The sequence below is a fragment of the Borostomias antarcticus genome (genome assembly GCF_949987555.1).
Source record: "Borostomias antarcticus genome assembly, chromosome: 4".
Lineage (NCBI taxonomy): Eukaryota > Metazoa > Chordata > Actinopteri > Stomiiformes > Stomiidae > Borostomias > Borostomias antarcticus.
In genome coordinates this window covers 36,443,647-36,466,948 of record NC_140237.1, presented here as the reverse complement: position 1 = coordinate 36,466,948, position 23,302 = coordinate 36,443,647, and the positions used below count along the sequence as shown (strand labels likewise).

The 23,302-nt window shown below is 44.1% G+C and overlaps 1 protein-coding gene across 1 annotated transcript; it reads left to right on the top strand.

Annotated features, from left to right (window-relative positions):
• Window positions 1-1,559: 1,559 nt before the first annotated feature.
• mtch2 (mitochondrial carrier homolog 2) lies at window positions 1,560-15,128 on the top strand. Its single transcript, XM_084436737.1, has 12 exons — window positions 1,560-1,667; window positions 2,610-2,694; window positions 2,911-3,017; window positions 4,226-4,309; window positions 7,482-7,539; window positions 12,179-12,230; window positions 12,494-12,553; window positions 12,835-12,928; window positions 13,035-13,082; window positions 13,388-13,455; window positions 14,280-14,355; window positions 14,853-15,128. The coding sequence occupies exons 1-12, from the start codon at window positions 1,581-1,583 to the stop codon at window positions 14,937-14,939; spliced, it is 906 nt and encodes a 301-aa protein (XP_084292863.1). The 5' UTR covers window positions 1,560-1,580; the 3' UTR covers window positions 14,940-15,128.
• Window positions 15,129-23,302: the final 8,174 nt, after the last annotated feature.

The following is a 23,302-nucleotide window of genomic DNA, read 5'->3' as shown; positions in this document are numbered from 1 at the left end:
GGCTACCCACCCTCCCACAGCTGCTAGGGAGACCTCTGACGGTGTTGCTGTTGGTGACCAGGTGGTGGAGCCAATGGACCGGTCAGATACTGACAACCTGGGCGTTCATGGTAAGGTATCTTTGTAGGTATCCACTGTACTTTTAGGAATTTTGGTGGAGACTCAGATTTCTTTTTACATCACACATTATATGCATTACAATGAATTACCCTATGTATGTGCTGTATTACCCATCAAGAAGAGCCAATGGACAGTTCCATCATTTTCATCAGATGTCATCCGATCAACTTCATATTCATTCAGCTTCATCTTAAGATCTTTGTGATCAAAAGTTATCCAAAAAATTGAGTTTTCAACAAACACCCTTGCCGTGGCGCCCTGCCAAATTTCGACATTTCGCCATAAAACAGGAAGTCCTCATAACTCCTCCATAATTTATCCAATTTGTCCGATATATCTCACGCTTCATGAAGGTTCTGTCCTGAACACATCTATGTGTCAGTATTGCATCATACTTATAGCGCCACCTATTGGTGAAACAGGAAGTCCTCAAAACTCCTACATACTGTACATTATCCGATTTACACCAAATTGCTGACGTTTCATGAAGGTCGCATTCTGAACACATCTATGCATCGGTATTGATTCACACTTACAGCGCCACCTACTGGTGAAACAGGAAGTACTCATAACTCCTACATACGTTATCCGATTTACTCCAAATTGCTCATGCTTGATGAAGGTCGCATCTTGAACACATCTGTAAGTCAGTATTGCGTCATACCTACAGCGCCACCTACTGGTGAAACAGGAAGTCCTCATAACTCCTACCTACGTTATCTGATTTACTCCAAATTGCTCAGGGTTGATGAAGGTCGCATCCTGAACACATCTGTGCGTCAGCATTGAGTCATACTTATAGCGCCACCTACTGCTTACAGGAAGCCCTCATATCTCCTACATACATTATCCAATTTACCCCAAATTGCTCACGCTTGATGAAGGTCGCGTCCTGAACACATCTATATATCTATACCTACTGGTGACAGGAAGTTTCTCTCAGTACTGGACACCGAAATAGCACACCCTTTAACGGCGCCGCACCCGGACATGTGTGGGGTGCAAGGGCACGGCACGCTCACTGCTGCTCGCAGCCCTAGTGATATGTTGAATTTTTACTTCATTTGTATGTATTTTCTTCTTTTCAGAGCAGTGATACTGTGCCGCCATATCATGTTAACCCCACTGAGGGTGTCCTTCCACAGCATGTGTTGGACCTGCTGAGTGTAATGACACCACCGATATTAGCTCCTGTAAACAGAATTGACCATGATGGCAATGTACTAGGTTACATAGCTGGGTATATAGGTAGAAGGGTTATAGAGAAGTATAGTCACTGTGAAGACTATAAACCACAGATGTTCATGGGACAGTGGAACCTTGAGTCTCCTGCCAGATGACAACAGTTGGAATGATGGATGAAGGGGGTGGGTGGTTCCATAGCAGATTCAATGGGAGTGTCTCCTCTTAGTATTCCATACTCTTTGTGGGAAGGGAGAACCCTATCAGTTTGTTCCATAATGGCGGACACGTGTGGACAAGTACTGCTGGGGTCTGGACTAACCGTCCTTTCCCACCCGCTGATGTACATCAAAGTACTAGTTCAGGTAAGATTGTATTATCTTGATTTTGGAGTGTATGGGGCATGCTAGGGACGTTTGTAACACAGCTAATTATGTGTAGAGATTAATTCATGCAGTCACTATCAGTGACATCTAAGGCTAGCTACGTTAGCTTTCCGGCTAGCCAGCTAGCTAGGTTGTTTAGATCATTAGTCTAGTTAATTTAATACGTAGAATGGGACTTCTGTCAACATGGCCTAAATGTCTAATTGTGTTTTCGGGAATATGTTTAACAAACTCTCGGTGAGGTTATTGCGTGTGTTTCTTTATGAGAGAGTAGAGATCCTAGCTGTGTTGAAAGGTCACAGAGGGACTAATGCAGCTCACTAAACCTACTGCTCAGTAACGGTAGCACCACATTGGATGTAGGGTTATAAGGTTACATGGTAGTAATCAAATGTCAGGATTTATATAGTTTTTCGATCGTGATTGATAACGTTTATTGAAACTCGCACGTTGAATACGTTTCTTTTAAACAGCTTATCTAGACATAGAGCAGCCAAGGCATTGAGTAAGTGCCCTTTAACCCAGTGACCCTACTAACACAGTACTAAACTAACCCTAACCCTTTAACCCAGTGAGCTATTCTCTGTATCAGTGGCAGAGATAAATGCATATCGGCTAAGGTACAGGTTGTTAAGGTACAGGTTGTTAAGGTACAGGTTGTTAAGGTACAGTTGTAACAGTAGACTGCAAAGCGAAAACGGAAAGTTAGCAATTTTGCTTGCTTGTTTGCTAGCAACTTAGCAAGCTAGTGCAAGCTAGACAACACTGCTTGCCTTAGCTAGCTTTGTTGGCCAAACTTCATAATAATGAAAGTGAAAGTGTGTCTAGCTACATGGCTGAGGTTTCCTGTAATTGATATCAGTGTGCTGCCAGCTAACTAGCCTCCCACCCTAACCTGACCTCGATGTGTTGTGGTTCCAGGTTGGACATGAGCCTCTACCACCCTCCCTGGGCAGGAACCTGTTTGGCCGCCAGGTCTACCAGCTGCCTGGCCTGTTTGCCTATGGTGAGACTGAAGCCTACTACTACTCTGCCTGCTTCCTGATTGGCAGCAGTGAATTACACACTTACCATGATGGGTAGCTGGTATTGGTACTTGAGCCCCAAACACAGTTTTTCATCATGCAAAGCGAGTAAAAAACATCTACAGGCACTAGGACCTACTGTATGTTATGGCCATATTCAAGTGTCATCTGATCTGGTCTGTGTGTGTGTGTTCCAGCGAAACACATCACAAAGATTGACGGGAAGGTGGGCCTGTTCAACGGGCTGGCACCCAGACTGTGTGCTGGCACCATCGGCACCATCGTCCACAGCAGAGTACTGCAGGTCAGAGCAGCCTAGATCATACTGGTGTCGCTGCTTCGCTCAGCAGTAATGCTTCCAGGGTGTTTCCTGGCTCAAAATGAGACGGAGGTGGTACCTTAAGCGGCAGAGTCTGGAAATTTTGGGCATCAAAAGCTTCATTTCCTGCACTCTGGTGAATTTGCTATGCACTGTGCTGGATTAGCTTGTCTCTAACTATATTAGCCTACATTATCTGATTTCATTGTGTGTTTTTTTTGTGTTTTTTTATTTTTTAAATAACAATCAGCCTAGAACATTTGTGAGGACACATCAAGGCACTGTGACTACAATGTAGGTTGTCAGGCTAAACATGTAGGCTACACAGACTCCAGTTGTATGTCAATGAATGGAAAAGAGGCACCACACTCCCATAGAGAAAGCATTGCCTGTTCAAGATCCTGAGCATTCACTTGTCACTCTGGGTTTGACTTACAAAAACATCTCCCATTAACACTGCTACTGGAGCTGTAGCTCTCTAATCTTTAACCGCAGACCCAACCTGATCTTGTTGTAACTTTTACTCTCTGTCATGGTGTCCCCTTTACCCCACCATTACCAACACTAGCTTCAGATCTGACTGCCTACTCTACAGTCTTCCTACCTCAAGAGATCTAATGTTGTTTCCCAGTCTGTATGACTTTTCCCTTGTGTAAAAGCAGAGATGATCAGAGTCCTTGTTGGGCAGATGGGGACCATTGACATCCATTAAACCTAACCTTAACCCACTTCTATACTCAGACTCTAGCACAGCCTTTAGCTAGAGGTGTGAGTGCTGACAGGTTACTATAGACATGGACTCCACTATTAACCCCCTGACTGTGTCTAACCTCAATTACTCTGTCTAAAGCTGGAAATACACCAAGAGCCTGGCCTCAGTGTAGTGTGAATCATTGTTTAGATCAGACACTGGAATTGCGCTGGATAGTACTGTAGGTAATAAAAGTGGCTGGCCCCACCAAGTCTCCTGACGGTTAGAACCACCATTGTTTTCGTCGGACCGTCGGCTTGGTGTATTTACAGCCTAAATCTCTGTCTAACCTCTCATCCTGACCCTGTCTAACCTCTGACCCTGTCTAACCTCTGACCCTGTCTAACCTCTGACCCTGTCTAACCTCTGACCCTGTCTAACCTCTGACCCTGTCTAACCTCTGACCCTGTCTAACCTCTGACCTTTGACCCTGTTCTGTCAGAGGTGTCAGGAGGTGGGGAAGTATGAGGTGTCAGGCAGCGGACAGAAGCCAGAGGAGGGCTCTCTACAGCACGTTGTCAACGAGGTATGCCTGCCTGTCTGTCTGTGGGGGGGCATGGGGATCTTTGTCTGGGGCTAGTCTGTCTGTCAGGGGCTGTCTGTATAGACACTGCTCAAGGAAACAGGAAGTCAGACATAGACCTGTGTTATTGTTATTTTGCCCTCTTTATGTCAATGGAACGGACTTAGAACTGCGAGACTAAAATGAGAAGGGGGCAAGTGTTAAATGGAGACTCTTTAAAGTGATTAATAAATAACGCTTGTAATGGTATTAAAGAGCATATTGCAGGTTGGAGACCCCAGTGAGTCAATGTGTAGAAAAATTATGTAGGAATTTTAGTTTCATATAAAATATACACTACTGTGACTTTTTGTTACTTCCACATCTAAAATAATAGCCAAACCGGAAGTGACGTAGCAGAGGGGAGTCTGGAGTTCAATAACAGTAGAACAACATCAAAACAATGGCTCATTTTGCGTTATCTAGTGATATCTAACGCTGTGTTCACATTATAACTATCAAGCAGCTGATTTGCGAGTTTGAACTATTCCAATCAACGGTATCTTTGGGGATACTATAGTTAATGTTAGTTTGGAAATAAGAATAACAGGAGTCACACAGAAAAAGCAGATAATGTTAGGCTAGGATGAACTTGAACTGTAGGCTATACAATGTTTACAGGTTCCAAAACAAAAACACTTAAAATCATAACCCAAACAAGAGTAGACACAACAAATAATAATATTCTCTATTCAATAATCTAATTCAGTCCAACTGTTCCATTTTGTAGTCCTATCAGTCCTTCATAATTGTTTGTTTCTGACTGCCAGCCGACCCTGCAGATTTAGGCCTATGTGCAACCCAAATTTATATTTATGAGCTTGTGGGAGGAAAAAGACATGCGGTGCTATCCGTCATTGCCTGAAGTTGTATGACATTGCGTGGTGAAGAAGAAAAGCACACTTGCCGCTTGTGAAGGAATGCAATTCAAGTCGCAAATCGGAAGATAATGGAAATTGGAATTTATCGTCATCATATCCCCTATGTTGTTGCAAGTAGCCTATAAGCACTTGTATGCTTACCATTTATTCTATACTGTTGATAATGTTACTATTGATACTGTGCAGACCAAATCTGTTTTGATATAGGCCTAGGCTACTTCCCTCTCAAGCGGGGGCGTTAATGACCAGAGCATATCCAGTTTTGTGTCGCATGCCGATCTAACTGAAGACATGGCCTTACATTTTGCATGATTTATGATTGTTTTTAATGTTCCTGAAAGCAAGATCAGATGATTTTTATGTGCCTATTTTAAGGCCTATTTCTCATAATTTTGAGAATGCCTTGGCCAACACTGTGCTTTATGCACGGTAGTGGTGGGAGGGGTTAACCGGTAATCCGGTTAACCGGATTGGAGAGCCTTCAAATGCCTTACCGGTTAATAAAAACACTAACCTGTATTTTTTTTCTTCTTTTTTTGCAATTTAAATCACGTATAATAAAAAAATACCGCTAACCAGCCTCTATAATTATTAAATTAAATTTATCTGTCGAGTCCGTTTCTATGGACGTAGGCTAATGCAAGTGAAGATGTGATCGCATTCAGCCGTTCTTCTTCGTTCGTTATAATAATGCTGTTTTATTCCATCTTGTCTTTTGTTTCATAGGAAGGCTCGCTAGGGAATAGGGACGAGTGAACAAGTCTACAGCTTCATCTTACACTAAACTGAATATATTCATCTGATCCTGATTCCTGACAAATGTTTATTGTTTTGTCATATCGAGAGTAGTTCGTTGTTGGTTTTGACAGAGCTCTTATGCGTAAGGATAGGCGAGATGGGATCAAGTGCAGATTGTTTGACCGAGTTGGCCTAATAGTTTTATTTTAGAGATTGAATCAGACTTGTGTCTGTGATTTTTTCGAGCCGACAACTTCTGATATAGGGGCTATAATTTTCTGAATGCACAATGCAGGCTCTGTGTCTTCGTGTCCGTTTTTGTATTTGTAGCCTAGAGCTTTGGTGCTACAGCAGCGCTTGTTTATTAAAGCGTGTTTCTCTCTTCGTCGTGGTGTTTTTGTTACATTATTATCATTGATAGTAGGAATTTCTGTGTCAGTGCACCTCTCATGCTTTTTGCAAAGTTGCCTGTATCAAAACCCAGGTAACATTAGGCCTATTTTAGTCTCATTAATTAACCCAAATTGCTCAATGGGAAACCGGTTAACCGGAAGAAATATGGCTGTTATACCGGAAAGGAAAATATGCAATTTCTTCCACCCCTAATGCATGGTAACGTAGCCCATAAGAGATGTTTAAAAACCCCGGAACCACTTCTGGGTAATTTTATACCCTCGTCAGACAACTTGACTCACTGTTCAACGATTGCGAACGGCGAATAGGCTGCTTGCTGTTGATGTCACAATCGATTTCAGACCAATGCTTTCCATAATCGCTTCCACGTTATGACATTTTAAGGCCCAATCCCAGTACTCCCCTTTAGCCCTAGCTAGTTCCCTCGACTGGGTAGTGGCCCTTCAGAATGGAGCCACAAGGGATAGGGGCTGAAATATTTCCCTAAGAAATGGGACACCACTCTCTACGTCTTCAATCTGAATTTTATTAGTTGCCTGATTTTCTGTGGAATCCCTGCGATGGTACAGTATGACTGCTATTATAGTGACAAATCTGACCAAATTTCAGGACAGACCAAGACAGATTTATCAATTGTACAGCCAGGAAGCATGTTTACACATCGTCTGTTAATGTTACTCCTGCCCATAGAAATGCACTGATATCAGACGAGCAGAGAAGTGCAGAAAAAATGCTACTGGATTATTTTCCATAAGCGTCCATGGCTGCAACAGCCTACAGGGTCGGAGACTCCCCTATGCTACGCCATCGCTGAAATATGAAAAAAAAGACCGTTTTTGGCAGGCAGCTTAGAAAGCCAACTTTTTTTCACTATATTTCTGCCCTTGGTGTCTGTAAATTATTATTATTTTTTTTCAGATTTTATTTTTTAAGTTGGCCTAATCATGAGATCAAAATGTAAATTCAGATTTTCAAAAAATTCTACCTGCAATATGCTCTTTAAGTAATCTCCTTGTAGTGCTCGGCTGTGTTGACGCTCTATTGATGTAGCTTTGCTATGTTCACACCTCCCTGACTTCGTCTGTTTATGTGTTTCCTGTCAGACGACCAAGGAGATGATCGCACGCTCCTGCGCCACCATCGTCACACACCCCTTCCACCGTGAGTCCACCCTCATGCCTTCTGACCCCCTCGGACATGTTACACGCCTCCAGCACATGCGTGTGCTCCCCGCGTCCCATGCCACTGTTCTCCTCTCCCTGCTGCAGGATGCTGTCTGAGTCCCTGTGGCAACACTAACACACATATGCTCTAGGCTTGTCACGGTTGTCGGTGTTATCAGTGTTACCGGAGTTACTTGGTGTTCAGGCATACGCTGTGTATTCACTGAGTCATTACTTTAACAAGCCACACTGTTGTTTTCCGCCCTCGCTGTTGTTTTACCATTTAGTCAATTTTCGCATATCAGCGCCCACTCATCAAACTCATCCAGTGTCTACGATCTGCAGCGTTGCACACTAACCACCAGGAGGCATCGTTGATCAAGAAGCAACTAGTGGCAGTGGAGCGTACCAACAAAACTGTAGATTATTGAGGGACTGGTAACTTTAGGCCGGAATGTAGCCTATTCAACGAAATTAAATCAAAACTATAATTAGCCTATATATAAACTATAATTATGTAACATTTGCGATGTACAATATATGTACATAACAATTGAGTAGCCTATGGTGATGTGAACTTGCAAATCTATTTGTGGAATACAGAAGACCAGACAAGCACAAACAGGGGCAGATTTGCTGAATGATAAATTGAATGAATGAGCTGAGGTAGGCCTAGTGTATCCATAGGAAAGAGACTACAAGCAACCATGCTGATGTGGACTACTGCATTTTGACACAAATGGGATAATGTGAATTTATCTGTTTACCGAATGCGCAAGACGAACGATGTCAAGTGGGGAGCAAAAAAAGAGAGAGCCAACAGATTCGCTAGGCCAGTGGTTATTGGAACAAAATGTATTATTTGAATGGAGTTATTCTAGGCTATCGATTCTACATTAAAGTCCCAGTTAACCAAAATCAGAGATTTGCTTGAAAACACATTCTATGTGTTAGTGATGCATTGCTGATAACATGTAAAAATGGGATGAACCATGTGTAGTACTGAATTGTGAAGTTAGACCAGTTTTGTGTTTTTGACCAGTTTTGATTTCTGGATTTTCTGGGCGGGCTTAAAATGGTACTTGTTGACGTAGAGCGGTGTTCTTAGCATATCCCCGCCCTAACACTATATAAAGCTAGAACGGATTTGAATCTTCGGTTCTCCTGCTCAATCTTGAGTCTAGAATTAGCTAGTTTTAACCAGCAGTCTAGAATTAGCTAGTTTTTCTTAGTTAGCAATGCCTATGCATAAAACTAAACGAAAATGCATCCTTCCTGGATGCCAGCAAGAATGGGATGATAAGGTCTCCTTCTTTCACTCCCGAGTAAAGCTGAAATGAGAAGCGAATGGTTAGCATTTTTGAAGAGCCATGGTGTTACAGAGGAGTCTGTCACCGCTAGCGCCCGCCTCTGCAGCAAACATTTCACTCCCGAAAGCTTCTGCAATTATAATATGAGGCTTTTGGGTTTCACGGACTCACGACTGGTCCTGGTGAATTCGGCGGAGCCAACCATCTCCCTCCCCGGCCTCCATTCTCCTCCTGTCAACCATCTCCCTCCCCGGCCTCCATTCTCCTCCTTTCAACCATCTCCCTCCCCGGCCTCCATTCTCCTCCTGTCAACCATCTCCCTCCCCGGCCTCCATTCTCATCCTGTCAACCATCTCCCTCCCCGGCCTCCATTCTCCTCCTGTCAACCATCTCCCTCCCCGGCCTCCATTCTCCTCCTTTCAACCATCTCCCTCCCCGGCCTCCATTCTCCTCCTGTGAACCATCTCTCTCCACGGCCTCCATTCTCCTGTCGCATCAACCTTTGGTGCCGACACCACTGCCTTGTGTGCTTATAGCTAATTAACGTTATAACGTTAGCTAGGTAACGTAAGCAATAGGAAAATACACTGCTACAATAATATACAAAATATGTGTCTTGACATTTATGTGGTAATGTCAGCTATGATGAATTATATGTAATCTTGCGTGCGTATGGGTTGACCGGTAATGGTTCCAGTATATTTGTCCAGCGGGAGACCGGGAGGCGGGAGCGAGGGGGATGGTTAGGTAGACCAGGTAGACCAGCTGCAGCTGGAGAAAGACGCTTCCTCTCCCAGTGAAGCGGTGCTCGGCGGCTACTGGCTGAACATTCCAGTTCTGTTGGAGATGTTGCGGGAAAGTTGAAGCCGAGTGCTCGTTATTCTCACACATAACATTGCCAACGAGAGTGGATGAGTCTGTCCCGATTATCAACTCCGGTAGTGTACGCTTCTTCGCGCTATCAGCGCTGTTCAAGCCAGTGACTAAAAGGTACATTTTAAACAACTTTTTCCATTGATCCCAAGGGACGACAGGATCGCCTGGGAGGGATAGGAATGGGTCCGGAGGTGGCAGGGAGAAAATGGGGACAGACTCATACATTCCTCGTAGCCTGTTTTTGTATTTTGCATCTAAGGGCAGTAACACTGGCGCGTTGGTATAGAGTAGCTACAGTTTTACCTGTGTTGTTTGTCAGGAGGTAGGTTAGGAGGAAGCATCTGTGCGTTTGACTCATTAGACAAGTGTAATTTCAACTCCTCTCTGTTTTCACAAAGCTGTGCCTTCCTACCACAAAAGAGACGGCGTGCCAGTGTGACAATATGCAGATCAGAGAACGGTACTATTTGACAGCTTCTTCCGTCCACACCCCCTCCCCACGCAATTGGGTGTGGCTTCGGTGCCTTCAGCAGACACGCCCCCACAGTCTCAGACCAGAGAATGCTGCTGATTTTTAACCGATTTTGAAGCCTTATTTTATATACTTAGCGACATTTTTAATCACTCAGATTTGGCTGGCTGGTTAATGACATGTTTTCCTGTGGTGTATGAAGCTCATAACAAAAATTTGAACTGGGTTAACCTGGACTTTAATCTCATAGCAGTGAGCACTGACATGACTGCTTCAATCAGGCGTCAAGGGCTTTCTAGAGAAGCCTATCTGAGAGGATTATGACCGATAACAGCCGAACACTTCTATTATAATTTTCGTCAAGTGTAGCCTAATTGTCATTAGCGTAGCCTAATTGTCCTGTTCCCGCCTCCATGCCCCCACGCCAGTTTGGACCCACTAGGCTTATTCAAATCTCACCTCATAACCTGTTCAAATGGCATACACTGTACTCATCACACTTTACTTTGCTCAATAGAGTAGATATTGCCCCATTCCTGATGATCGGACAAACAATAGCGTGGGCCTATGTCCCAACACCAATTGAGAGTGGTCCCGTGGTACTGTTGATGGGGCCTATTCAACTCCAATCAATCAATCAATCAAAGCTTTATTTGTATAGCGCATTTCATACCCAGAGGCAACACAATGCGCTTTACAGAGAACAAGGGAGGAGGGCATACGACCCACTCTACATATTCCAGAGGGAAGAAAAAAATCAGTAATCACCCGTGGGCCAGATAAGTGAGCTGTAAAAATTCTTCCCTGACCCCTCTCAACAAGGCGATCGAGCAAGCTCCAGGAGTATGTTTGTCTACCGGCTAAGAACATTTATAAAGCAATACAAAACATTAAGTTACATTTCAGAGTAAGAGAGGCTAAAAAAGCATCATAGGAGAGAGGACATCCTACGGACATGCTACGACATCCACAGCAGACACGGGGGTATCTATTGGACTCAGGGAGGTCTGCTGGTGACAGTAGGGCATCCACTGGACCTGGTTAGAAGATAGGAGGGAGAGAGAGAGGCACTAGGGGAGGCAGAAAACGGTTAGTAGCACGCTGAGCCATTGAAGCAACACAGATGTCAGAACAGAACAAGCCTGTTTCAGGGTAACCAGCTTCTGTACACTACTTGATATACATACAGTGCATAGCAGGATATACACCAATGTATACAGAGGATTCACAGGTAGGTTTGAGGCTGCCTTTCTGTGTCTCAAGGTCCTGGCTAGTGATTGTAGGCTAGGTCGAAAAGGTACGTCTTGAGATCTCGCTTGAAGACCTCCGTTGTTTCGGCCCTTCTTAGGCACTCCGGTAGGGTGTTCCAGAGGTTGGGGGCATGGAAACTAAAAGCTGCCTCTCCGTGTCTCCAATGGCCAGTCTGCATTTGAATCAAATGTATCCCCCAAAAAGGGACGAAGGAACCATCGATTTAAAATGAATAGAGGTGAATGGTGGACCCATCCCATGATTTGGATCCACTCCAAAATTGAATGGGTTCTGAATTGGCCCATACTACACCCCTCCACCAAGTTTCATGAAAAGCGGTCTGGAAGCTTTTGTGTAATCCTAGTCCAAAAAATGATTGGAGGTGAATTGGCGGCTCGGCCGTGTTTGCCTGGCTCATGGACCCGCCCTGTGATTTGGATCTGCTCCAGAATCTAATGGGTTGTTAGTTGGCACATGCTACACCCCTCCACCGAGTGTAATGAAAATCAGCCTGGTAGTTTTTGCGTAATCCTGCTAACAAACAAACCAAGAAATGGCTCGTGGGCCCGTCCCGTGATTTGGATCGGCTCCACACATGGCAGTTCAATGACCAACCGGAAGTGGGGTACATTTTTATGAATTACCTCTCAAGCTACGTGCTGCACCAGTGCCACCAACTAAAAAAAGTTTATTTCATTTACATTTAAAACTTTGTGTTGTTTCCATAGTGATCACCCTGAGGTGCATGGTGCAGTTCATCGGGAGAGAAACCAAGTACAGGTGAGTAAATGGTAAATGGACTGCACTTATATAGCTGCTGCTAGAGCACTGATGGCATCTGGTATGAGCTCAACAATATTTGGTTATGTTATAGTTATGTTCCCTCTCCCTGGGCTAACCTATCAAGGCTATTGTCGTTGATCAGACACGTAGTTCATTTTTTATGTCCTTTATCATAGGTATTCCAGTCAAATACCACCTGAACCCACCCTCTGTCTCTCTCTCTCTCTCTCTGTCATGCCCCCCCCCCCCCCCACCCTCAGCGGTGTGTATGACTCCATCATCACCGTCTACAAAGAAGAGGGCATCCTGGGATTTTTTGCGTAAGTATGAGTCTGCAGACCAGCACTTTATCTTTCCACCTTCGTATCACATTCACAAGTGTCCACTTGTTCCCTTGCACACTAGGAGTTAAGCTGTGATCCCTGTCAAGTTGTGTATCAGTGCAGTGTCGTCTTCTAACATCAAGTACAGTTTCATCCTAACAGCCTTTGTTGCCCATCAGGATAATCTGATTGTGACTGTCATGTCATCTCTTGCCTTCTCTCTCTCTCTCTCTCTCTCTCTCTCTCTCTCTCTCTCTCTCTCTCTCCGCCCTCTCCAGGGGTCTTATTCCTCGTCTCTTAGGTGATGTATTGTCTCTCTGGATCTGCAATATGCTGGCTCACTTCATCAACACATACGCCATTGATGACTCGGTACGATACATACATACACACATACACACACACACACACACACACAAAGGAGAGGAGAGTGGTAGGAGGTATGGACTAAACATTTTTTTTCTCTCTCTGTCTCCAGATGAGTTACACAGGAGAGATCAAAAACTGTTCCCAGGCTGTGACTGGGGTACGTATCAAACACACCCCGTCATTCTGAACCAGGAGAGATACTGTTTTTTTGCTTCCCTCTGGAATATGTAGAGAGTGGGTCGTATGCCCACCTCCCTTGTTCTCTGTAAAGCGTATTGTGTTGCCTCTGGGTATGAAATGCGCTATATAAATAAAGCTTTGATTGATTGATTGATACCAGGCAGCTTCCTCAGTTTTCAGCACTTTAGTACTCTGACACTCAGTACTCGGTATGCTAACTTGTGTGCTAACTTGTGTGTGTGTGTGTGTCCGTGTGTCCGTCCGTCCGTCCCCATGTTCCAGTTCTTTGCCAGTATGCTCACATATCCCTTTGTCCTGGTGTCAAACATCATGGCTGTCAATAACTGTGGGTGAGTACCGCAGCTGATTCACTGCTACACCAGCATCACAGCTAATGCCTGAGTTTTAAAGGTCAAGGTCAAGGAGTTTTAAATGAAGGCTTCTTTAATCAATATTCAAGATCTGTTTATTCGCCATGTACATGGTTTACACATACTTTAGATATTGTTCCCTAGATTATGTCTACCGAGTTTCATGCAGATTGGTGAAACTTTCTAGGAGGAGATAGATTTTAAGCGTTTTTCAGAAACTTTGTTCATCGTGAGGAGAGATATGTGTGCAAAGTTTCATGACTTTAGGTTCAATGGGGCTTGCCATTTCAAATGGTTGCTATAGCGCCCCCTTTTGGCCCATCGATGTAAGACTTTTTCCATGGCCTCTTCACATAATCCTCTACCATTGTGCAAAGTTTTGTAAAAAGTTACCAGTTATAGGGGCTGCCATAGACTTCCCTGGCAGATAAATAATAATACTACCAATAGCAATAGGGTGCTTGGCCCCCTAATAATAACACTACCAATTACAATAGGGCCAAAATGTAACCAATAAAAAAGGCATAATGCAAATTACTCAATATATACAGAATAGAGTGTGGTGAGTGTATGTACAGTGTATTTGCAGAGTGTGGTGTGATAGATGAGCAATGTTTTATATCATATAATTTGTGCAATGTGTGTGCCGTTGAGATATGTGGAACAATAAGAGGTTGAATGCAGTGGTGCAAAGGGCATAGAGTCATGGGGGGACAAGAGCCTTGTTAATGAGTGAAGCTGCTTTTGTGGCGCATGTAAATGTGATAACTCTCTTTTTCTCCCCTCCTACCTCTCTCCTCCAGGCTGGCTGGAGGCCTGCCTCCTTATGCCTCTGTATATCCCACCTGGGTGGACTGCTGGAGGCACCTCAGCCTGGAGGTAGACTGCTACCACAGACGCACATACAGTACACACACCACCACAGACATACAGTACACACACCACCACAGACACACATACAGTACACACACCACCACAGACACACACCTACAGTACACACACCACCACAGACATACAGTACACACACCACCACAGACACACACATACAGTACACACACCACCACAGACACACACCTACAGTACACACACCACCACAGACATACAGTACACACACCACCACAGACACACATACAGTACACACACCTCTACAGACACAAACACACACAGTACATATGCCATCACAGACACACACACATACAGTACACACACCACTACCAGAAACACACACAGTAGTATCATCTCACCACCACTATCACCAGCTTTCGTCTGGATTCACCTGGTCAGTCTACTTTAAGCTGTCATAAAAATGTTTACATTGTCCTTAAACTGTTAGAGTCCTAGGGGACCGCTAGTCTAACCTCTCCTCCCGTTTCCAGGGCAACATGAGCCGGGGCAACAGTTTGTTCTTCCGGAAACTGCCAGCAGGGAAGACATACGCCATCGACCAGAAGAGATTTTTTTAAGAAATCTGCAACAGAAGGAACAGCATAGACTCTAATTGTAATAATATAAAATTGACAATTTGCCTGAATTGTGGGGGTGGGATGATGTTGGCACCTAATCCTTTGTATGCACTTGTTTACGATAAACGTCTTTTTATTTTTTAACAACCTGTCTGCCATCAAATAAAGTTAAACCTGCATTTTTTTTTACAGTGACTTTGTGTTGCTCTGACTGGGACAGAGGAAGAGCTTACTTTGGAAACTTAGACCTTTGTACCAACTGACTGCTGATTATATTAAATGGAGCTAGTTCCTCTGACCCAGAATCACCCACCTCCTGGTGATGAGACTGACTCCTTCCTGTCTCACTTCCTGCCAATGTATATGAACATTCCCTACAACCCCACCAGAGGGTACACGCCCCCCCCCCCCCCCCCTTCCCCCCCATCTCCCAGGCACACGCAGCGTGTGATTTATCCAGTGCACAGAGACCACTGCAGGCTGTTCATCTGGTCTCATTTTCAAGTTAAATGCAAGTTGTTAATTGACCTGCATGTAGTTAATGTTAAAATGAGGTAGTTGGGTGTGCACGTGCGTGTGTTAGGTGCGTATGCAAGAGATGTGTTGTCCTCCTTGCTTGTGTGTGATGTACTTAGGGAAATATGAGGTTAAGTTTGTGCAAAAGCATCTGGCTCCGATGTAGCCCAAGGTCCAGTTAAAAAATAATCTGATCGGATTTTACGTACTGGATCTGATCAAATCTCGAAAATGGATTGTTCAAAAGAAAAAAAGGATTCTGAAATCGGATCACGTAATCCAATCTTGGTTTTGATCTGGATCAAAACTTCAGTATGTGTTGTTCAAAACATTGTAGTAGGATTGGGATACATGATCCAAAGAATCAGGATTATCCTAATCCCAGCAGAAGGGTGGATTTCAGGAACAAAATGTAATAAAACTTCAAAATTGGTAAAATAATACATCTGTATCATGCAGTGATTATAATGCGTCCGTGTGCAAACTTTTTCATTGCTTTTGCATGTACGTTTGAGTCTGATGGGCTTAAAGGAGTAGTAAAGGGAAAAATCATGTTAAGCCCTGTTTTAAGGTTACTTATGATCATATGCAATGGTTCAGATCAAAATGTTGACAAAACTAGCATTTTTGAGAAAGTCTGATGATTGCTCTACCACCGTTTTGGTCATACAATGGATGTGGGTGGGCACCGTGAAAAAACATTCCAAAAACATGTTAAACTCTCAATTTCAAAGACAAGAAACTCACCGAGGTGTTAGTTGGCTCTCTGACATATCATTGGCCATAAAGTAAGATTCTAGTTCATCTGTAAAGGCTTTTTAAAATATTTAGCATAGAACTATTAAGCAAATTTAGTTTAATTTAGCAAAATGTGAGTTTGGGAAGGCCACTATGACCTACCTGGGGAAGCAGGTTGCTGGTGGTCAGGTGCATCCAGTGGAGGCCAAAGTGGCTGCGGTGACCTACTACCTGCCGTCAGCTGCGGAGATTCCTAGGTATGGCCGGTTATTACCAAGGGTTCTGTAAGAATTTTTCGTCTGGTTGCTCCCCTCACAAATCTGGTCAGTCCATTAGCCTGCTTTGTGTGGACTTCTGATTGCCAGCAGGCTTTTGAGTCGTTGAGCAGCGCGCCTGTGCTTGCCGCCCCTGACTTTTCGAAGCCTTTTAAGTTGGAGGTGGACGCGTGCACGGTTGGCGCCGGTGCGGTCCTTCTTTAGGAGGATGCGGCCGGTCTGGACCATCCAGTCTGCTATTACTCCAAGAAATTCAGCAGGGCTCAAATGCGGTATTCTATCATTGAGCAGGAGGCTCTTGCACTCCTTTTGGCCCTGGAGTTTTTGGAGGTCTATTTAGGTTCCAGTGCTGTCTCGGTGGTTGTATACACTGCTCATAACCCTCTGGTGTTTCTTATCAGGATGTATAACCACAGCCAGCACCTGATGTGCTGGGCTTTCATCCTGCAGGAGTATAACATCGAGATCCGACATAAGATGGGGTCTGAGAGTGTGCTAGCTGATGCACTTTTGAATTCATTGTGAGTAATGTGGGGGTATTGGTTGGTGGGGTGTTGTAGTGCGGGGCTGGTATTCCTGTGTGGTAGTCACAAGCCTAGGGGCTTGTGTCTTTATGGGTGTGGGTGTTACAGCCCTTGGTCTGGTGTGTCTTGTGTGTGGTGTTGTGTGTTCCTCCTTCCGCCCCGCCCCTCTCCATCCCATTCAGGTGCTGTTGGTGAGACCGGTCCAATCAACCATCATCTTCATTCCAATCGGCTGTCTCCCTGCCTCCTATATCACCCTGCCTGTCTGTCTGTTCTGTGCCTTGTGCCACTTGTTTGTGTGTGCTGCCGTTTGTTATGTCTTATGTTACCTTAGTTGCCTCTAGTAGTCTCATTTTGTAGCCACACCATCCTATGTTTGTAACCGCTTGCCTTAGTTTTCGTATCCCACCCAGGGAGCAGCGGACAGGTAAGCTGCCCATGGGTATACATACCCATCACGTAGTTTCTCCTGTTAAATACACCAGGTTAGGAACGTGTGCCACCCCTTGTATGTTTTGGTAGTTAGGGATGGTTTTGGTTAGGTAGTTAGGGAGTATAGTTTTATTGTGTTCTTTTCTTTGGCACCGGTCTTAGTCCCCTTGTTCCCTGTGGAATAGGTGTTTATGTAAAAATAATATTCTCTGATCGTTTAATGTTCCTGCCTCTTCTGTTGTTGCCTCACTACCACTGGTACCCCATGCCCTCTAGGGAGCGTAACAGCCGTATACTTACCCCCTGGCCAAACTGCTTGTTGTCACCGTAAGGTTGCCACAGCCGTCTGACCAGGGCCTGAGAAAGGTCCCTCTCTAAACCTCTGTGCCGGCAGAGGGGTAGTGGTGAGTCTCGCCATCCACCTCTCAAGCTGCTACCGGCTGAAGGTTTTAAATGTTCCGCGACTGACAGTCCTGTATTCCCTAAGAAGTTCTGCGGGCATGCCACATGAACCTCTGAATTCAGCTCCTACACTGCTCAAAGCAACGCACCGACAGACTTGAAGGCCTAGGGTACTTGATACAGATTTGAGCATCGTAGGACCTTAACCCTGGTGAAACATGGTGAAAAAGAAAGTAATATCACCTTCCAAAAAATGTATCCCAAACTAAAGGTTTAGAACTTTTATTCAGCATTTCCTCATTGTTTTATAAAAGGTACAACGTTCCATTATGTTGAATACCCAGAAAGCAGTGGGGTAACCATATTCCACCCCCTCCCTATTTAAGGGCAGCTTCTCACTTAGCCAGAAGCCCTCCAAGAGAACATTATACCTGGGCAGAAATGGGCTATTTGAGGTGGTCTTACACCTCTGGGGGTGCCTGACGAGGAGGACCCTCTCCTCAGGGCTGCATCCTGTGATCGGGGATGAGACATAATGGATTACAATTCATCATGAACATGATTGACGTGACATACATTGAAGAAGTCAATCATTTGGGGAGGGGCATCAAGGTAAAAATTGTATGTTAAGTAGCCATGTGTTTTAGACATTTTGTTTTGTGTCCAAATATCGCTGACTTCAAAGTTTGACCATTATTGTCAAAACATACTGATCTCAAGTATCTATACCTGTTCTTCTAGTTAAAAGTAGTTCAGCAGACCTCCCGGAGTCCGATAGATACCCCCGTGTCTGCTGTGGATGTCGTAGCATGTCCGTAGAATGTCCTCTCTCCTATGATGCTTTTTTAGCATCTGAAATGTAATTTAATGTTTTGTATTGCTTTATAAATGTTCTTAGCCGGTAGACAAACATACTCCTGGAGCTTGCTCGATCGCCTTGTTGAGAGGGGTCAGGGAAGAATTTTTACAGCTCACTTATCTGGTCCCCGGGTGATTACTGTTTTTTTGCTTCCCTCTGGAATATGTAGAGAGTGGGTCGTATGCCCACCTCCCTTGTTCTCTGTAAAGCGCAGTGTGTTGCCTCTGGGTTTGAAATGTGCAATACAAATAAAGCTTTGATTGATTGATTGATTAATATTTCTGAGGCTGATTAAAGCTCCTTTAATGTTCCTATTCCTGCAAGATTACCTGATATACTATAAGCATGTCCTTACCTGCAAGTAATGTAGCATTTTTATTTTGATAAAGCATTCTGTTAAAACAACAACAATGTCACTGCATTTCTCATCACTTTACTCACAAAGCGTAACATGGGGAACATACTGACTTGCTTTTGATATTTCTTTAGCCACCCACAGCCATGTGTTGGTGCCTTGTCCAGGTGCACTGTGTACAATGTTATGCAAAAAGTAATCATGCCTTTATATTCTTCACACTGATAAACGGGAATAAAACAATGCAAAAATAAATGTCATGACCCTTAATCGTTCCTTTTTTAAATCAGCAAAATATACAAATCTCTGACATTTAAACTGTAATCAATCCTGTGAACAACATCATTTTGTGGGAAGTTGGATACATTACATTATAAACCACACAAAAAGAAACAACTTTATTTGTCATATGGTGGGTTTTTGATGAGGCACACACGTGCGCACGCACACACACACACACACTTATGCCATTGACATAAGTGACCAGCGATTACATTTTTTCTCTGCTCTTCACCCATCATAGCAACAGAATACAATGTTGTCATCGGCCAAGTTGGCCTGTGTGGGATACAGGACGCACATGAACTTTTCAAAGCTGGTGAACACTATCCCTTATAGATAATAATACATTTTATTTGTTTTGCACTTAAAATTTAGAAAAAAATCTCAAAGTGCTATAAAACAGGTGTTTAAAAACAACGAAGTAGTTAGAGCCAACTACATGGGGGGACAAAGAAAGACAAGATAAAATGAGCAAACAGGCATTTTAAAAACATGATATGGAAAACATGCAACCTAAGAAAGCAGTCATCAGAACGCTTTCGTGAAAAGGTGTGTTTTTATGTGTTTCTTAAAGGAAACAATACAGACTGTGGTGCCCTGAGGTGGTCGGGGAGGGCGTTCCACAGCCGGGGGGCAGCCGAGCAGAAAGCCCGCATGCCCATGGGTTTAAGGTGGATCTGTGGGGGTTTGAGGAGGTTTGCAGTGGAGGAGCGGAGGGTGCGTGAGGTGGTCTGGGGGGTGAGAAGATCCTTGAGGTGGGGGGGGGGGGGGGGGCGTGGCCATATATGCACTAGTGGGTGAGGAGGGAAACCTTGAAATCAATTCTGAGCGAGAGGGGGAGCCAGTGAAGGGACTTGAGGATGAGGGTGATGTGATCATATTTCCGCACCCTCATCAGGATATAGACCGATATACTGTACATCTGAGAGTCCTCAACACACACAAGCCAGGGTGGGGTGGGCAGAGGGAGCAGGAGGGGTGCTCTGAGAGGTTCTGGGAAGAATGGGGGGTTTTGGCAAGCTGGCAGGATGGGTGCTGAAGCGGGCAGTCCGTGCTGGGTGGCCAGGCGTGGGTGGTCCAGCGTCCGGAAAGGGGTGGGAGTGGAGGGGCACTGGTCAAGGGAGAGCCTCAATCCCTGAGTCAACATCTCCCTTTCCCTCTCCTTCTGTTGCTGGGAGTACATCAAGTACACCGCACACAAAATAGCTCAGGGCTTACAGGGTTAAGCTACCAATACGTTTCTAAACCACCAGATGTCACTGTGCTCTCCGTTTTCAATGCCCCTACGCCCCTTTTTCACAATCAGGAAGAAGCCCCAAAAGCTTTACAGGGCTTTGTCCGTCCATCCCTAGGCTCCAGTTGATCCATCTGTCACTACACCCGCGCTGGCTACACACCTCATCTCATCACCACTATGCAGTACATCAACCCAGGCTTCCCAACCACTCCTCAACTGTTTTTTACTCTCACATCAATTGCTCTTTTGACTCTATATTTTGTGTATCTGTGACCTTGTTACTAATAGTGATCTCTGTCTGCCCCCAGTTAAACCTTCTAGTTCCTGCCTGTCTGCCCCACCCAGCTGGTCACCCACCTCACGGCTTGGCTCCACTGCGGCCGTCTGCTGTCAGATATCAACATTCTACTGTCAAAAATCACGACATGAACTTCGGCAATTCTCTAAGGTTAATGTTGCCGTCGAACCCAACCTAACACACCTGACCTTATCATTGACCTTTGCCACCCTCCTCCTGATAAAATCCTTTATAATGATTTTGACATTTTTTGCTCCTGATTCATTTAAAATGTAATGCATTATGCATCAATAAAAGTGGTTGATGCTACAGATTAAATGCAGGTAAGTGACACTGAATGATATGAATAAATAAAATACAAGTATATTTCAAATAAGTAAAAATGTTAATAATTTAATTTGAAGTAATGGAATACAAAGAGATAACAAATCCTGTTCAAATATCTTTAAAATGCACGTTTCTTTGTCTTGACAGTAGAATACCATTCAGCACATCGCCATTCTGCATTTCAACCACTTCCACCTTCCAGACCTTTCCATGTCTGACTCTGGCTTAGACTGGTTGTTCCCAGTTGTCATGGTCAGTGTTGGTGGTCGCCTGGTCGGGATCACGAAGTACAATCTTTTCATACACAGTGAGTAGATCATCTGGAATCCTGGAAGTGATCCAGGATCATCCACTGTTCTGTAGGGGGCAGATCTTGCTGCATTGAAGAAGTAGCCTCACATGCAATGAAAATGAATAGGACAGTCAGGGGCATGCATGCAAAACTAGTAGCCTATATTATTTAGATGGAAATACAATTTTCTAATTTCTTATTTGTGCATTTCAAACATTCTGTAAATTATTGAATAATCTTATTTGGCATATGGGGCCTGCATACAATGGATCTAGCGGCCTATAACTACAAATACAGTCACTCCTCCCAAATGCAGTTCTGGTAGCCAATTGGCTTCAAAATTATTTTGGTTCAGCAGTGCAGTAACATGATTGGATTGAGTAGGCCTATCTCCCTCCCCCGCCCCCCCCCCCCCCCACACACACATATTTTGCATAACTTGATATGACTCTGGGAGGTTCGATCACCCGGTGATCGAACCTCCCAATCTCAGAGCTTCATAAATAAAAATGAACATTTCTCCAGTGTAGAAATGTGTCTACTGTGGCTTCCATTTATAGAGTTGGCTACCCCATGACTACACATAACGTGTGTCACTTCAATCAGATGCTGTCATCTGGGGATCATACAGCCTGTGAGTGGAGGGAGCCAGCACGGAGTAGGGGAAGTCTGGAGCCAGCCGCCATTTTTTACAGCCAGTGGCCCTGTCCTCATGTTTTACAATGACTACTTTCATTTCTATTGCCTTTTCCATTGTGTAGATATAGCTTTGCAACTGACAAAGGTAAAATAGATTTATTGTAGTATTGGATTAAGGCATCAGAGGGAATTTTAATGATAGACCTCTTCAGAATATAGAGCCAGCTCTGCCCCTTCCTGTATAGTGTCTGGGTTCTCTGACCAGTCCCGTTTGTCATCCAGCATCCCATGGTACTTATAGGACCTGACCACCTCCACATCGACCTCCTCTATGGAGACCGGTTGCATAGGTAGCCCAGACTGATGGCAGCAACAAGGACTCAGGGTGGAGCTCCCTGGGGGCCTTCAGGAACCTCCGGGGAAACAGGTCATCAGAGGAGGCACTACAAGTACGGGACACACTGCGGGATATTTGTGTGTCACCTGACAGTCCCTTGGCAGTATGACCATGTGTGCCGTGGACTCATCAACAATTAGATGTAGGGTCTCGGCAAAAGATTATATGGGCGTAAGTTCCTAAATATCCTATGATTACCATTTCACTTCATAAAATTAAATCACTTAAGCCTAATTAATATGATAACATGATTTTATAAGATAAAAAAGTTATTTGATGAAAATTAGATGTGATGAAAACATGATTGAAGTTGATTAACATTATGCAATTCATAAAATGAAATGTGATTGAATATAACATGATTTTATAATAGATGGAAAAAGGATTTAGGCCAAGATGAAAACATGATTAACCTATTAGCCTACAGTGGGGAGCCCTTTGGGGTAGTAATCTTATCTGTGCGATCTCAATGCACAGACTGCGTCATTCCACAGTACCGCTCGCATGCCCATAGAGGGAGTAGTAATGCTACTCATTGACTCTTCACTTCACTTCATAAAATGAAATGAAATGTCTTAGCCTACATGACTGAATAAGATAGCATTGAGACCGCATAAGAAAAATTATAAAACATGTTCCTTCTGTTGAAATGTTCAATAAATTGTTATTCTAATCTACCTTGGTTTGAGTGTAACTGATTTCACTTTACCACAGTATGATGTCCCACATTACCTGAATACTCCAGTGAAAGAGGATGCCTTGCTATGTTTGAGGATGTAAAAAGTGTCCC